Here is a 17,647-nt window from a genome sequence, read left to right as displayed (position 1 = left end):
ATCAGTCTTTTTATCTATTCGTGTTACTAATTGTGAACCAGCTGCATTCACTTAGTAAAGAACTGAACCATAAGATCCTGCCACAGATGCACCATAGGTACAGAAATATCTATATATAACTTTTTAAAGATGGCTATCAACTAGGTGCACATGTATACGTACAATTTTGGGAAACTGGAGTTACACTGTATGTTCACAAAACTGTTTCCAAAAGGAAATATATTTAAATGTCTACAGAACATGCAGAAATAATTCCTATCCTATAAAACTAAGGAGGAAAATCTATGGCTGTTGATCTTCTATCCGGCTCCCATCAGCCATAGCCAACCTGTTTTATTACTAATGATGGGGGGAACCTATAATTCAACATATCCTACTGTCCAATAAATTCATAGTTCACCACCTATGTTTTATGACATACAAATGGATACATTAAACTCTCTTCACAACAGAGCTTGAAAGTCATTTTTATCTGACTTTGCTTATGATTGAAAGGCTCTGTCAACAGACATAAAGGTTTAGATATTAAAGCTCAACTCTCTTTTTAAAAACAACTTTATAACTCTTCAGAAGGCTTCATTCAGAAATTAGTTAGCTAGATTTAAATTTATGTTTCTGTTGTTCAATACTACCCCAATATGCTTGCTGTTAGATTGATAGGTATAAAAGTCTATTTCAAACAGCTTCAAGTGAGATACACGGAAATGCGTATCTCTTTTCTAATCTGCTTCTGGTGGTTTCTAGCAAATTTCAGCATATGGAATGAATTGTTTGTACAAAAAGGCCATTGATTAAAACCCACAGAACCAGCTTTTGATTTATGTGGGAAGTTGTTTACCTTTTCTTCTTCCTAAATGTATTCATTCAATTCTTTTAAGCAGTAAGAGTTAAATCATTTTTTACCTTCTTTTTGAACCATTTTAGTATACATTTGCATTAGAGAGCTGAATGTTCGTTTTTTTTTCCGATGGGAATCCTGGAAATACAGCCTTTTAATGAGGTAGACCAGTCTGGTGCCTTCCTGGTGTGTGGAAATTCAATTCCCAAATTGGCTATACAGGCTGAGAATTCTGGGAGTTGAAGTCTTACAGATTTGGATGTCATCAGTTTGAAGAGGACTCTGCCAAACTTCTAAGATTCTTTGACCAGGTCAACATAAAAAACAATGCACATGCATATGCACACACACATATACTTACACATACACTTACCATTGAATAGGTTAATTGGCTTAAAAATCCAATTAAACTAAATCATTTTAATCTGCCTATCCAAGTATGGAATTGTTATAATTCAGGGGCTTTGTCATAGCTGAATATTCAGATCCCTCAGTTTTGGCAAATTACTTTCAAGTATGTATGTAGCTATTTACAGAATGATGCAAGTTTTCTGGATGTTTTATTCCCATCTTATCACATCAGACCTAAAGCAAAACAGTAAAGTTGCTTCAGTCTTCTATACTGGGCCCAATCCAAACAATCATATGTCTCTGTGAGTCACCAGCTTCTTCTACTTGCTCACTCTCATCTTTCTGGGCAATATGGAGAATCAGCCTTAGTTTATATGATCTGCACTAATTCATCCGACATATCATCTACCTAGCTTCTTTCTCATGACAGTCTTTAACAATGGTGTATCCATGAGCTTTATAGAATTGAAAGTACATTATGTTACAATAATTGTTTGCCATAGGTATGTATGTGTGTGTGTGTGTGTTTGTGTGTGTCTGTGTGTATATATATATACACGCACACAAAATTTCCTGATCAGTATTGCCAAAAATGCCTGAGAAACAACTGAAATGAGGTGATATGCCTGATTAATTAGCTTTCTCCAATATCAACTCTATCTACAATTTGCAAGGTGTTGCAGCTATATAGCTCCACTCCTAACTGATTCCTATCATAGATTTAAACGGGAAGAGCATTGGGCTGAAAAGACACTGACAATCTTGATACAAGATTCCTGTCACATGGAAAATGTGAATTATTTTCTTATGCCTTTGCCCATTACTGCAGTAAGTCAGTCACAAGATATTATCAACTGAAGAAATGTCCTTTCTCTTTGTGTCTGATCTCAAAGGGCAAACATTTAATTCACATGCCTGAAATCTTGAGAGTTAGTTTGGGAATAAAGATTGGCCTTTAGGCTATAGACTATACAAATAGCAAACGAATAGGCAGAAATTACACTGGATGAAGTTAGTATTGTCTACAGAAAAGATTGTGGATAACAGAGCCTGCAGGGGCTCTGATGTGGAAATAGGAACATTTAACCACAGAGATGCTGTAAAAGATGTTTGATCATCCATGGCTTAAAAAACATCCTGGCAAAATACAGGTGGATGTGACTTGCTCCTTATTTTTCTAGAAGACATCAGTATAGCCAGAATATTTTTTATGGTCACTTGGAACCAAAACTAATGACCATTTATCTACTGGTACATAGAAGAGGCCTGTAGTCTCTTTGTAATACCCAGCCAAGAGAATACACTAGCTTTGGAAACTTCAACTCAGTCAGTGGCAGCCAATTTGTCTTCCAATATGAGGAAGATTATGGATAGTGATGGTGACTGGGAAGGTATTGCCTTGTGATCAGCAACCTAGTTGTGCAAGAAGTGGTGAATCAGTACATGATCCACCACACTCCAGGCCTGAGTACAGTTAACATCTAATACCTAGAAACACTAAGGAAAATTTTAAAGTTTAGGGTACACAGAGTAATTTTCTTCCCAAACTAAGCCTACACTTGCTGTTTTGCTAGAGAGATTATACATCAAGTCCAGTATGGCATGCTTGTCCCAAATTGTGTAATTCAGCTTATATGTTTTCTGACACATTTATTTTATTTTTTATTTATTTATTTATCATATTTTTATCACCGTCCATCTTCCTCATATGGGGGACTCTGGGTGGTTCACAATAAAACAGTTTAAAATTAATAAAATCATAATATCATTAATCTACAAATATCTATATCAATAAATAAATATAAAATGTAATGAGATCCAAGTACTGGGAGATCTAATACCACCCAGAGGGGAGCAAGATTGGCCTCGGCAGGACTAGGGAGCCAACCAACCCCAAGAGTGGCTCTTCCTCTCCCCACTCCAGGCATGGTGACAAAGCCAGGTCTTCAATCATTTCCTGAAGTCCAAAAGAGAGGAGGCTAGCCTCACTTCCGGGGGAAGTGTTCCAAAGGGCGGGAGCTGCTGCAGAGAAGGCCCACCTCCTGGATCCTGCCAGATGGAATTCTCGTGCAGATGGGGTCTGCAGCATGCCCTCTCTGCATGAGCGGGTGGGACGGGTTGATGTAACGGGGATGAGACTGTCACATGGATGGCCAACAGTCACTCATAAGTAATTTCCCCTTTGTAAAATGACTTCCTAAAAAGACAGTTTATTATGGGGAAATTCAAAAATTACACTTTCATTCTGAGCAAAGGTTCATGTTGGGACAACTATACTTTATTTTGCAACCACAGCTTTTCAGCTATGTCACAATTATGAGATTGAAATTAGCTATGCAAGGACAAAAATATTTGCTTGGGGAAACTTTAGTAGTTGGCTTCAGCTACAAAATCTGGCACTGTATTTGTTTCTGGATGGTGAGTGAACTTTCAGTTTTTGCATGTTTAGCTTCTGTTGTATGAATATTTTGTCAAATTTATTTGTGTATGCTGGAACTCCCAATGAACAATAGAGCCGACAGATAAAAGGCTGAGGACAAGTGTAATAAAGCATACAGCTTACTTTATTTCTCCAATTCTTGTATAAAACACAGTTCAGAAAGAAATAATGAAAGGAGGAAAATTTTTATTTTAAATATCAACAGCTATTCCCTTCAAGGTCAAACACTACTGTTCATGGTAGGTACAACCTGAAGTGAAAACCCCATAAAACCTTTCATTAGACTGCTCTCCCCTCCCTGCTTCACTGAGAGTTACAAGATTAGGCCAGAGATAATGACTAGCTCACTGTGGAAACACAGTAAGAAAGAGCCACGCTGAAATTAGATCTAGACAACGCAGTAATGAAAAGCATTGACCAATATTGCAGTATTATAACAGATGGGGATATTTATCATAATTCTGTTCATTATGATGGATTGTTGGTTTGAGGATTAGCCACATAACTATCCAGCAAATGGAGGCAAGGCATATGTTTGAAGGTGATGACATTTACTACGTAAGTCATGACGGATGTAAAACCTGTTAGTAACATAAACAGTGTTGGCTTCTCAAATATTGCTGACAGTTTAATTCTGCTTCTGCTATTAAAATGAAATATGAAGTAAGAGAACAGAAAGCCTGGAGACATTGAAATTGTTTGAGTATATACTGTCGGCTTTACTGTTAGTCGATGCTGTTTAAAGTCAGATCTATGAGAAAACATGTATCTGGTTGAATATGTGTAATATGCATATATACCATGTAAAATTGTAGATCTCCAGTACTGTAGCTGCCTAATAATGGGGTAAAAACACAAACACATAATTCCAAAGTACACATTTTCGTAAAAATACTGAACTTTGAAATTCAGATATATCAATGTTAGGCAATCTTTTGGGCTGGTAAGCACATTTGCAATTTTGAGAGCACATCTTGGACACTTGCACAAAATGGCTACCGTGAAGTGGCTTTATTATTCACAAAATGGCTGCAACAACAGGCATGGCCATTCTCAAAGCACTCATTGACCAGAAGGTGGCCAGTTTATGGCAGTTCTACCGCACTACCTCTTCTGGCTTCCAAGGATGCTCCCTTTCATCACAGCTGAACTTTGTGGTTACATTCCCCCCCCACCCCCCAGTAGGTGGACACACTTCCTAAAAAGAGCATTTGGCTATAGCCATTTACCATTTGTGTTTTGCAGGACTGTCCACAAAACATATAGAGGGCCAAAAGACATTCTTGTAAATCAACATGATATTGGAGCTGGTCACTTTGCCCTGCAGCATGCCAGCATTTCATTTCTCATCAGTTTTGAATTAGAAACATCTTTAGAAATCTGAAGTCAGATGAAAGCAGCCTGGTGGATTCCAAGGGAGGCAGCCATGGCTCAGTGATGCCCATGGGAACCACTTAGCCTCCCTTGAGCTGTACATCTACAGTTGTTTGAAAGAAGTCACCAGTGAATAGCAAAACCTTATTTGTTACCAAAGATCCAAACATTGTTAATGCCATTTTTTCTCCACTGCAACTAATACCAAATAAATGAGAGTGTGTGGGGAAATTATAAGGGGCAGGGCAAACCAAGCAGTGGGCGTGAGGCAACAGGACACAGCTTCCCTCATTGGTGGTGGGGGGTTACCCTACTTTCTGCTTGGCCCTTTGGGGCATGGGGATGGCATCCACTTTGTGCTTTTGGGCTGGCATCACCAGGTGCTTTCGGAGGGGCTGTGCCACCACTCCTTCCATTTTCTAAGCATGCTGCCCACCATATTCTGTTGAAGTGCTAGAAAAAAATAATAACTATTCTCACAAACCAAATTAAACTGATTAGGTACCACTGCTGTGTAATTATCTGGCTAATTACTAATTGGTTTTACTACCTTGAATGAAAATCATAAAGCTATCATTTCTAAGGGAACTTCACGGCTACCCCCAGGCTCCACGTACACATCATCATCCATACTGATTAGGAAATGCCGGTGCCTGAATGCATCTGAGGTTGGGGCAGTCAGCTTTCCGGGAGTTTTTATCTTGGGATATTACAGACGGCGGTAGGCCGGTGCTTACTCCCCACCTTCAGCCCTTCGTCAAAAATTCCAGGGGGAAAAGAAGGCAAAACCGAACGAACACATTTTGCGACTAACGAGTCCATCAGGGGTTTCGGCTTCGGCGGACTAGAGTCCACTACCCCCAATGCACGAAGCGTTGGCGAATCTAACATACCCGGGTGCGAGTAAGGGGGGAATTGGGACCGCGGCCGCTTTCGGACTCAGACCCGCAGCTGATCCTGCGAGCAGGCGGGAAGCGCAGCTTTCCCTTCACTCTTGCAAGTAGGCGCTTTCTCCTTCTCGCGGCCAGCTGCACCGAGGGGCGGAGCAGGCCCCGGATGCACTTCTCCCGCAGCCTGATCGGCGCAGCCTCCGTTTTCTGGTTGGTGCCCTTAACCTTGGGCCGCTTTTGACGCGGCCCGGAGACCTGAGCGCGGGAGGGAAAGGGCGGCCCGGAGGGACTCTTCTGCCGTCAGAAGGATGTCATTGGTGGCGGAAGCCTTCGTGACTCAGATAGCAGGTGAGGGGGAAGCAGCGGCGGGAATGGAGGGCGAGAGCGGGAGGGGAACGGCTGCAGGCAGCCTTGCCGTGGTAGAGCTTGGTCTGGGCTCTACCTCGCGCCCTCCGAAGAAGGAGAGGCGCCCGGCCTTTGGAGAGTTGCCTGGAAGTTGGTGGCGATGAGGCTGGGGCTGCCCAGGGAAAGTGGAACTCTCTTCTGGGCCGGAAAGGTCGTATTCTTGAAGGCGGCCGCGTTGCCCCACTTCGCGTTTGCATTTTGGACCCCCCCACTTCCGGATGGAGGCCTGTCAGTAGTATTAGTGGAAGAGGGTTGCCTGCTTGCCTACCCTGCTAACCCCAGAGGTGTTGGAGCTCAGCTCCTAGATTTCTTAGTCAGCATGGTGTAGAAGTGAAGGTGCTGGCCTAGAAAGCAGGAGGCTGTGAGTTGTAGGCCTCCCTTAGGCAAGAAAGCCTGCTGGGTGACTTTGGGCCAGTCCTCTTTCTTAGCCCAACCCACCTCACAGGGTTGCTGTGTGGAAAATAGGAGGAGGGAGCATTAGGCATGTTTGCTATCTTGACTATTTTATAAAAGAGGTGGGATAAAAAAATCTAATAATAATGACCTACAGCTCTGAAGGCCCCAGCTTTGTCAAGAAGTTGTACTGTTATCACTCTGCTGCCTGTGATGGCCCTAGGTGCTTTCTTACTAGCTGCCCTAATTTAACCCAGCCACAGGAATAAAGGCAGGCGTAATGGCTTATCCTGACTGTTTTTGCTGTCATGCATTTTGCAGTTGCTGAGTCCATGGAGGTTCTCATGATTCAATAGTTGTAATAGTATTGTTGGTATCATGAACATGCAACATGAAGAGGTATCTTCAGTGTTGCATTTGAATCACCCATTTCAGTTTTGTGTGTATTTCAGGCTCGTGGGATCCCCTCTATTCTTTATTAGATCCACCAATCCTTGTTGTTTATTCATTCAGTCGCTTCCGACTCTTTGTGACTTCATGGACCAGCCCACGCCAGAGCTTCCTGTCGGTCGTCAACACCCCCAGCTCCCCCAGGGACGAGTCCGTCACCTCTAGAATATCATCCATCCATCTTGCCCTTGGTCGGCCCCTCTTCCTTTTGCCTTCCACTCTCCCTAGCATCAGCATCTTCTCCAGGCTGTCTTGTCTTCTCATTATGTGGCCAAAGTATTTCAGTTTTGCCTTTAATATCATTCCCTCAAGTGAGCAGTCTGGCTTTATTTCCTGGAGGATGGACTGGTTTGATCTTCTTGCAGTCCAAGGCACTCTCAGAATTTTCCTCCAACACCACAGTTCAAAAGCATCGATCTTCCTTCTCTCAGCCTTCCTTATGCTCTCGCAGCCATATGTTACTACGGGGAACACCATTGCTTTAACAATGCGGACCTTTGTTGTCAGTGTGATGTCTCTGCTCTTAACTATTTTATCGAGATTTGTCATTGCTCTTCTCCCAAGGATTAAGCGTCTTCTGATTTCCTGACTGCAGTCAGCATCTGCAGTAATCTTCGCACCTAGAAATACAAAGTCTTTCACTGTTTCTACATTTTCTCCCTCTATTTGCCAGTTATCGATCAAGCTGGTTGCCATAATCTTGGTTTTTTTGAGGTTTAGTTTCAAGCCAGCTTTTGCACTTTCTTCTTTCACCTTCATCATAAGGCTCCTCAGTTCCTCTTTGCTTTCAGCCATCAAAGTGGTATCATCTGCATATCTGAGATTGTTAATGTTTCTTCCAGCGATTTTAACTCCAGCCTTGGATTCCTCAAGCCCAGCTTGTCGCATGATGTGTTCTGCGTACAAGTTGAATAGGTAGGGTGAGAGTATACAGCCCTGCCGTACTCCTTTCCCAATCTTAAACCAGTCCGTTTTTCCGTGGTCTGTTCTTACTGTTGCTACTTGGTCGTTATACAGATTCTTCAGGAGGCAGACAAGATGACTTGGTATCCCCATACCGCTAAGAACTTGCCACAATTTGTTATGGTCCACACAGTCAAAGGCTTTAGAATAGTCAATAAAACAGAAATAGATGTTTTTCTGAAACTCCCTGGCTTTTTCCATTATCCAGCGGATATTGGCAATTTGGTCCCTAGTTCCTCTGCCTTTTCTAAACCCAGCTTGTACATCTGGCAATTCTCACTCCATGAATTGCTGAAGTCTACCTTGCAGGATCTTGAGCATTACCTTACTGGCATGTGAAATGAGTGCCACTGTTCGATAGTTTGAACATTCTTTAGTGTTTCCCTTTTTTGGTATGGGGATGTAAGTTGATTTTTTCCAATCTGATGGCCATTCCTGTGTTTTCCAAATTTGCTGGCATATAGCATGCATTACCTTGACAGCATCATCTCGCAAGATTTTGAACAGTTCAGCTGGGATGCCGTCGTCTCCTGCTGCCTTGTTATTAGCAATGCTTCTTAAGGCCCATTCAACCTCACTCTTCAGGATGTCTGGCTCTAGCTCACTGACCACACTGTCAAAGCTATCCCCAATATTGTTATCCTTCCTATTCAGATCTTCCGTATATTCTTGCCACCTTTTCTTGATCTCTTCTTCTTCTGTTAGGTCCTTGCCATCTTTGTTTTTGATCATACCCATTTTTGCCTGGAATTTACCTCCAATGTTTCTAATGTTCTGGAAGAGGTCTCTTGTCCTTCCTATTCTATTGTCTTCTTCCACTTCCGCACATTGCTTGTTTAAAAATAATTCCTTATCTCTTCTGGCTAACCTCTGGAATTTTGCATTTAATTGGGCATATCTCCCCCTATCACTGTTGCCTTTTGCTTTCCTTCTTTCTTGGGCTACTTCTAGTGTCTCAGCAGACAGCCACTTTGCCTTCTTGGTTTTCTCTTTCTTTGGGATGTATTTTGTTGCCGCCTCCTGAACAATGTTGCGAACTTCTGTCCATAGTTCTTCCGGGACCCTATCTACTAAGTCCAGTCCCTTAAATCGATTCTTTACCTCCACTGCATATTCTTGAGGGATATTAGTGAGCTCATATCTAGCTGATCTGTGGCTCTTCCCTAATCTCTTTAGTCTGATCCTAAATTGTGCAAGAAGAAGTTCGTGATCAGAACTACAGTCAGCTCCAGGTCTTGTTTTTACCGACTGTATAGATGACCGCCACCTTTGACTGCAAAGGATGTAGTCAATCTGATTTTGGTGTTGTCCCTCTATTCTTTATTAGATCCACCAATCCTATCCATGTGCAAAAGAGGCATGGAGGCAATGCAAAATGGCATCTTCTAGGGTGCAGCCAGTGATTTTGTAAATTCTGTGAATTACATTTTTGAGATGATCTGCATATTCAGGGTTGGAAACCCTTACTTACCTGTTTCAAGTAGATGCTAGTAGGTCCTGATCTCTCTTCTGTGCACCTTTTAAACAGATGGGATTAAATAGGAAATGGGGCATTGCTTAAAATGGAACACAGTGGAAAGTACAGTAGTGTTAAGAGTTCCGAGTGGGACATTTTGAAGTTGAATTATTTTCCATAATCCTAGGCAAATCACAAACACACCAAAACAGGTTAGCTGTTGGTCACATACCTCAAAGATAAAGCTCAGATATATTATAGGTAAAACAACCCTATTGCTCTCCCTTGTTTTCCTGGACCCTCTTTCTTCATCTAGCTTACCGCTTATTACATTTCTTTTCTAAGACTCCTATATAGGACATTGAGGTACTACTTAGAGATAAAAATGGTATTAGTTACTGTTTTTTAATATAGTAGCTTATCAACATTCCAGTTTTAAAAGAAGCCCAAGTTAGGGAAAGCATGCAGAACATGGCTTCTGGAATTCTTTGCACCCCCTCAGGTGACCAGGAAGGGAAGGGAATGGTGTTTAGAACAGAGCCCTTGGAAGCATTCTGAGCCACTTGTTTAACTGCCTCTCACATGGGGGAATTATTTTTTTCTTTGCAGCCTTTGGACTGACCCCACTCATATTCAGACTCTGCCTTTCTTTTGCTGGCTTCTGTCTGCATGCTATATTTGGCCGCATTGAATTTTAGAGAGTTATCCTATTGATAAACAGACTGATAAACAGATGGACAGAGTCTTGAGCTCCTTTATATAATTTATTTTCAAAGTTGTGTTGGAAATAATAAAACCCCATGGGACCCTCAGCATTAAAGGATAAATGATTTGCAGGCATATCAATTTTAGAAATTCTCTTGGTTACTGTGTTCTCACCTTTCAGCAGAATTTGTCCCCTTGATGTGGTGTATGGTTGATGTGCCTATCCTAAGCATTGTTTTCAGTTGCAATACTTCTTAGTCCAGAGATTAGCAATGTAAGCCTATGGATATCATGGCACTCCATCTGGAAACTCTTAAAAAAACAACCCCCCCCAAACAACTACATACCTCTCTACACATACACCATCTGAACTTTTTTTTATGTTAATTTTTAAAAGATTTGCGTAGGTATCAGAAAGGTTGCTAATATCTTCTCAGTCTTTATAATTTGGCAACATTGGAGAGACAGTTAAGGTAGTTCTAGCTATTTGTGCAAGGAACCAAGAAGCAGAAACTTCTGAGGTCTTCTCTTTAAGCTGAAAAGTATTAATCTGAAATGTATTGTCTTTATGTCTTTATTATGTTCTTCAATCTCAAAATGACTTCCAAACTATCTTTAAGGTGTTAATACAGTTAGCAAACTTTCAGCTAAAATGATAAGTAAATTAATGTTGAGATTTGCATCCTTTCTTTGATTTCAGCAATTACACAGTTAGGGACTGGTTTGTAGAACAAGAAAACTTTTAGTATAGGACCTGTTTTAAACTTTATCTCTCATCCACCATTCTATTTTTAATGAGCTGTACATGGCATCATGTATTCCAGTCTGTAAGAGAGCTCGTTCATTTCTTTTTCATACCAATAAATTTTTGACTTCTCAAATCTCCCAGACTGCTTATGATCTGATTAATGATCTAAGTTGTTTTGAGTCCTTAAATGTAACAACCAAATAGTAACCCTAGATTCATAGCTGATATACTCTACATGCTGTATAGAAAATAGTTTAATTTGCATATTATGGAATATATCTTCCTGGATTATAAGGCAAATGTAGAATGTATTACTGTTACTGTTACTGGCAAGACGACTATGCTATGAATAAAGCTTCAGATAATTCATTGTGATTTAGAAATGCACTAGCAAACAAATGCTCTTCAGATATTTTATTGCAATTCACGTATTTTAACTATGACCATGTTGGCAGGACCTCATGGGAATTGAAATCCAAAGCATTTAGAAGGCACCAGTTTAGTTCCCCCTGATCTATTATTTTGGAAGTTAGTGCCTTTCAAGTAAAAGAACAAGTTTGCAATATTATGCTTGGGATAAGAGCATCATAGTTGAAGGCCTCAGCCATGAATCACATGGGGTAGCATTGTGTTAATTACTCCCTCTTAATATAATCTACCTCATAGTTTGATGTAGAGAGTAAAAGGCAAAGATTAGCTAATCCCTTATACATTGTCCTGGAGAAAAACAGGATGCACATATGAAAGATTTGGATATCCAATAATCCTGCATCTGTACCGCATAGATTATGGTATACAGGTAGTCTTCACTTAGCAACCACAATTAGGATTGGCAACTCTGTTGCTAAGCATCCCTTTTGTGAAGTGGAAAATCATGTGACCGTGACAGATTTACAACATCACTTCCCATTTGGTTTTTAAGTGAGTCACCATGGTCATTAAGCAAAGCATCACCTGACTGCAACTTACAATTTCACTTCCACTTACGGATTTATTTATTTATTTATCAAATTTGTCACCGCCCATCTCCGACCGGAGGGACTCTGGGCGGTTTACAACACAGAATAAATATACAAGAAAAACTCAAATAAAAACACAGTAAAATTCCAATAAAATCCCATTAAAAACCAAAACAATTTCTTAACTACCCCAGCTCATAAAATCCAGATGGCTATGATCTCTTCGACCATCATGTAGGAGGGGCACTTCAAGGCACCAGCCAACCCCGAGTATGTCAATTCTCCTCCCTGCCCCAAGCCCGGTGGCAGAGCCAGGTCTTCAACTTCCTCCGGAAGGCTAAAAGCGATGGGGCTAATCTTACCTCCGGGGGCAAGATGTTCCAAAGGGCGGGCGCTACTGCCGAGAAGCCCCGCCTCCTGGACCCCGCCAGATGGAATTCTCTTATTGACAGTGTCCGCAGCATGCCCTCTCTGCATGAGTGGGTGGGATGGGCTGATGATACGGGGAAGAGGCGGTCCCTCAGGTAACCTGGTTTTACTTTTACTTCCTTTACGATTTAACTCTGCTTGTCGCAAGCCAGTTGGGAAGCATGCAAATGGTGATCATATAACCGTGGGACACAGTCATAAATGTGAGGATTGGTCACAAGACTTTTCTTTTTTTTTACACCATCATAACTTCAGACAGTCACTAAACAAGGCAGTCGGTAAGTGAGGACTACTTGTATATTAAGTTAATGCATTCATCAGGCTAACCCAATGAGGTGTTATTTGTTGTCCACACATTCACCTCTTAAAATAATAATGAATGTATTTCCCGTTCCTCTATTTTCTTAATATCACCCTCTGTATCTTAGATGCATAGTAGTGCGGTGTGAGGGTTCTTTGCTTTCCAAGGACTGGACATACCACAGCATAGCAAATCTGTACACAATGCTTTATTACAGCACACACTTTCCCCAGCCACAGACTTGCTCTCCACCCTTCTAGCACTTGCAGGGTAATGTTGCCATGTAACTGTGTCTTTAATACTCAGTTCTTTAATACTTAGTTCAAGCAAAAGTCTCAAAGTCTGCAAAGTGGCATACAACCTTTGCCTCCTTCCAGAAGTTCTTACACTAGTTGGGTTGAGGTGCTGCCTCAGTGTGGCTGTTCCTCTTCCAGTTGCTACTGAGCTCCTGGCAAAGCTCCAGGCAGGAGTCCCACCAGGATATGCTGCTCACCGTAGCTTGTGGTCCTGGCAGTTGACTGATAGTCCCCTTGCCTGCTTGCAATAGCTGCCGATCTCCAGACGTTGCCTCCGCTTCCCCGTCTGCATGCTGTCCGCTTATCTCCTTTTCTCCTCCACACCCTCACAGGCTCTGTCTTAGCATTTGCTTTTGTAAGCTAAGGGCCTGGGTGGGGTGAGGCTGCCTCTGGACAAGCGTACATCCTTGAAAATACCAGGGTGTGGCTCAATTATCACAGCCAGCTGGAACTTCGGCTTGGATGCACGTGAGTAAAGTTGTGACTTAATGAATGTGAATATGAGGGAAATGGGGTGAGAAGCAGTTCTGCCTGGCTGCAGCTACTTTTTCCAACTTCACTCCCTCACACATGGTCATAAATGTGGAACTTTTAATATCAGAAATAAAAATGAAATTTGATTGGCTAGTGATAGAAGATCCTGTTCAAGAAAACAATCACTCTGTCATGCAGTTCCAATTAACTATAACTGCTGTGGTGAGATGGCAGCAATAAAATATTGATCTTCACTGCATGTGCAGTTAAACTGCTCTAGGGTATTTATCATATTTCTTTACTGCCCATCTCATATTGCAACGACTCTGGGCGGTTTACAAGTAAAATTAGACATAAAATATTAAAATATCATTAAACAAATACATTCTAAAATATAAATACACATAAATATAAGAAATATAAAATATAAAATATAAAGTCCAAGATGGTGGAATAACAGTGTCATCATTGGCCATGTCAAGATGCCAACCACCCCCATGATTGACTATCCCCCCTCCCACCCCAAGTGAGGTGGCACAACCAAGTTTTAACCCCCTTTCAGAAGGCAGGAGAGTGGGGGCCTGCCTCACCTCTGCGAGTTACTTATTCCAGAGGGCAGGGGCCACGGCAAAGAAGGTCCTCTTCCTGGACCTTGCCAGTCGACAGTCTCTCTTGGACAGGGTCTGTAACATGCCCTCTTTGCCTGACAGGGTGGGTCAATGTAATGGGGGTGAGGCGGTCCCTCAGGTAACCTGGACCCATGCCATGAAGGGCTTTAAAGGTAATAACCAACACCTTGAATTGGACCTGGAAGCAGACTGGCACCCAATGCAGCTCGCGCAGCAAAGGTGTTATATGGGCTGTCTTTGGGATTCCTAAAACTGCTTGCGTGGCCGCATTCTGCATCAGCTGTAGCTTCCGGATACTCTTCAAGGGTAGCCCCGTGTAGACCGCATTGCAGTAGTCTAGATTGGAGATGACTAGGGCATGAGTGACTGATTGTAGGGCCTTCTGATCCATGAAGTTGTGCAAAGCTCCCCAGGCCACAGCTGCCACCTGCTCTTTGAGCAGGAGTTGTGAGTCCAGGAGAACTGCCAGGTTCTGCACCGGATCTGTCTGGGGCGGTGCGGCCCCATCCAGAACCAAAGATGGCAAATTCCCGGATGCTGAGGAGCCCCCAACCCACAGCCACTCCGTCTTACCAGGGTTCAGCTGAAGCCTGTTGTTCCCTATCCAGACCCCCCACAGCCCCCAGGCACTGAGGGAAGGTGGCCGCAGTATCACTTAAGTCCCCCGGGCAGACCTGCAACTAGAGTTTGTGTCACCCAGGGCAATCATGGATTCTACACCCATTTTGACACCCCCCCACACTCATTTTGATGCCCGCCCAGCACGGTGCCCAGGCACATGCCCTGCTTGCCTCCCCTTAGTTGTGGCCCTGCCCTAGTTGTGGAGAAATATAATTGAATATCATCAGCATATTTATGATACCTCCTCCCATGGTGATGGATGATCTCACCCAGCAGTTTCATGTAGATGTTAAAAAGGAGCAGAGAGAGAACCGAACCCTGCGGCACCCCACAACGGAGGGGTCGCGGGCCGGATCTCTCGCTCCTGATCAAACCAATTGGGACCGGCCCTGGAGGAAGGAGGTGAACCAGCGCAAGACCACGCCGCCCACCCCCAACTCCCTGAGCCGACCCAAAATTATGTTTAGGTATAGTTCTTTGTTATACTTAAAGAAAAGGAAGATTTTTCTTGGCCCCAAAGTGGGTCATGACTTGTTGGGATGTCGACTCTTTAAAAATGCCTTTTCTCTCTAGAGAAAGGATGTAGTCTGTGCCAGACATAATGGCTTGTTTTGCTTTCTATCCTTGTTTATCTGCAGTACAGTAAATGTTGATTTTCTAAAATGTTGCCCCTTTTACTTGGTAAGTTGCATTTGTCTGAACATGCTGAGCATAGTCTGTTGCTCTAATGCACTAATGATTAAATATAGAATGATGACCAAATCATTTATGAAGCGTTAAGAGGCTTTTCGTGATGATGTTTACCAAATAATGAAGAAATCATTTGCTTGCATTTTACTCTGCAAAATCTTACTGATTTAAGTTGTGATGGATCTGCTCGACGTAGCTCCTCATGCTAAGAAAACAGTTTTTCCCCCCCTTTAATGCTATAAATGATAACCATACTTCAAACTGGTTGTCATACATGGCAGTACTCAAAATTTATTTTAGGGAGAAATCCAGTACAGCCTATTCTTCCATAGACAAATATGAGGATTTATAGTGATTTATCGTATAGGTATCACAAATGAGCTCTCAGGATAAGGAAATGAATTTCTTATACCGCTTGAAAGTTAACATCTTGGTTTTCAGATGGTATCAAGGTTTAATCTTTCCTATAGCAGCAACTTAAATATCAACTGATGATGTTGGAACAGAAAAGTGGTTGCAAAAATGATAGATTAGTGAGTCTGAAGAAAGAATTTTCCTAAGTGTGAATGAAAGATTCATTCTATGGATATTGGGTGGAAAACATTTATTCACCAAAATTGAGAGATCACCTTTATAATCTTACACTATAGTACTGGGAGAAAAGGCTACTCTGAGAAGCAGACATTCACCACTTGCTTATTTAGAAAGCTCTTTTATGGCATATAACAATACCCTGAAGTTCATCTCCAGTCAGTACAAAAGTGTGCATTTTGATCTAGTAGGTTGAACCATGATTGTTCTTACTGTATAATAAATATGCAGAATGCAGCACAAAGTTCTTTGTAGGCAAACCTAAATCTTTTCAAGAGCGCTCTTCTAACTAACAAGGAAAACAGGATAACAAATATGTGCATACGTTAAAGTAAAGTAGTACACTGGTGTATTGCAAAAGCACTATGGAAAGTGTTTAGATGCAAATACATACTTCTTTTCTTCAAGAAAATGGAATGTGTAAGAGAGAGAGAGTGCATATACAGTAACTTATCCCAGATTGGAATGTTCATTGAGTGATATATTTCTTCAGATACAGTTGAATAGCCCAATTTTAAGTAGAAGTTAGAAAATTTGGAGGGGAACTATATGCCAAGATTCAGGTCCAGAGTTAAAGAGTGCCTCTCTAATGTGTACTTCAGTGTATGTGTGTGTATGTGTGTATATGTTTTAAATTAGTTCATCAAATAATATATCAATATATTAACGTGTACTCTAATTTTAGAATTTTATTATCAGACATGTATGAGCAAGACACTAGATATTTTTGGTGAGTGGAACAAAGAAAGTTACTCTAACTAGTGAAATAATCTAAGAATGATTTGCCGCAGCATTTTTGTCAGATAGATGACAAGACACCTGGCTAATAATGCAACTTAGCAGCCCCAGCAGACCTGGGATTGCAACTGCTACTATTGTCAACTGTTATGTCAAAGTCTGTACTCAGGGAACTAAAGTTCAAACATGTTTCTAGTTTTTCCTTTACTATATTTATAAGTCTATATTGTTTAGCTAGATGGAATGATTTCCTATAGATTGCAGTTTCAGGAAAAAGCTAGTTCACAGCAAATTTTAAAGAATCCTCAAGAAGAAAGCCTTAATCTGTAATTAATTTGCTTGTTTCCTATTTCTTCTCTCTCACATATGTCTATTTTATAGCATCATGATGTGGAATCTCAGAAGAGTTCCCAATACTTCTCTATCATCTGTATGATAGAAGGTAGATCAGGGTAGATAACACACTTTTTATTTTTGGAGTATTGTAATACAAAATCTTGTAAGAGAACTTTTCCATGATTTGAGAAGATCAGGATAAACAGCTCGCTGTTTCAGATGTTTCAGATTATAATTCCCATCACCTTAAATCTAAACTACCTGTTTATTATTTCTGTTAGAGATGTACACAATCATCTGTTTCAGTGAGGAGCAGATTTTGGCATACTCTCTGAAGCATAATCAAAATTTTCAGGAAGACAGTATTCAGCTTGATTCCCCCTTGGAATCATTTCTTAAATATGAATGTACTTACTGTATAACTGAATAGCACTTCCATGAATGTAAGCTTCATTCTATCTCTGGAACAATCATTTGGGGTTTTAACTAGAATTTGCAATTAGAGTTGTACCTGATTAACTGTGTAGTCCTAAGCAAGTATATTTTACTTCAGTTGACTTCTTTCTTAGC

At 41.3% G+C, this 17,647-nt stretch overlaps 1 protein-coding gene across 2 annotated transcripts in view; it reads left to right on the top strand.

The window, feature by feature from the left end:
• The first annotated feature begins 6,092 nt into the window (after positions 1–6,092).
• Positions 6,093–17,647, top strand: part of MTX2 (metaxin 2) — a 62,852-nt gene continuing 51,297 nt past the window's right edge. For both annotated transcript variants that reach the window (XM_063318140.1, XM_063318139.1), the window contains exon 1: positions 6,093–6,241. In XM_063318140.1, coding sequence (XP_063174210.1) covers positions 6,202–6,241 — 40 coding nt within the window. In that variant the 5' untranslated portion in view covers positions 6,093–6,201. The remainder of the gene's footprint in view (positions 6,242–17,647) is intronic.

Source organism: Candoia aspera, chromosome 1, assembly GCF_035149785.1.
Source record: "Candoia aspera isolate rCanAsp1 chromosome 1, rCanAsp1.hap2, whole genome shotgun sequence".
Taxonomy (NCBI): Eukaryota; Metazoa; Chordata; class Lepidosauria; order Squamata; family Boidae; genus Candoia; species Candoia aspera.
This window is presented reverse-complemented; position numbering and strand designations above follow the sequence as displayed.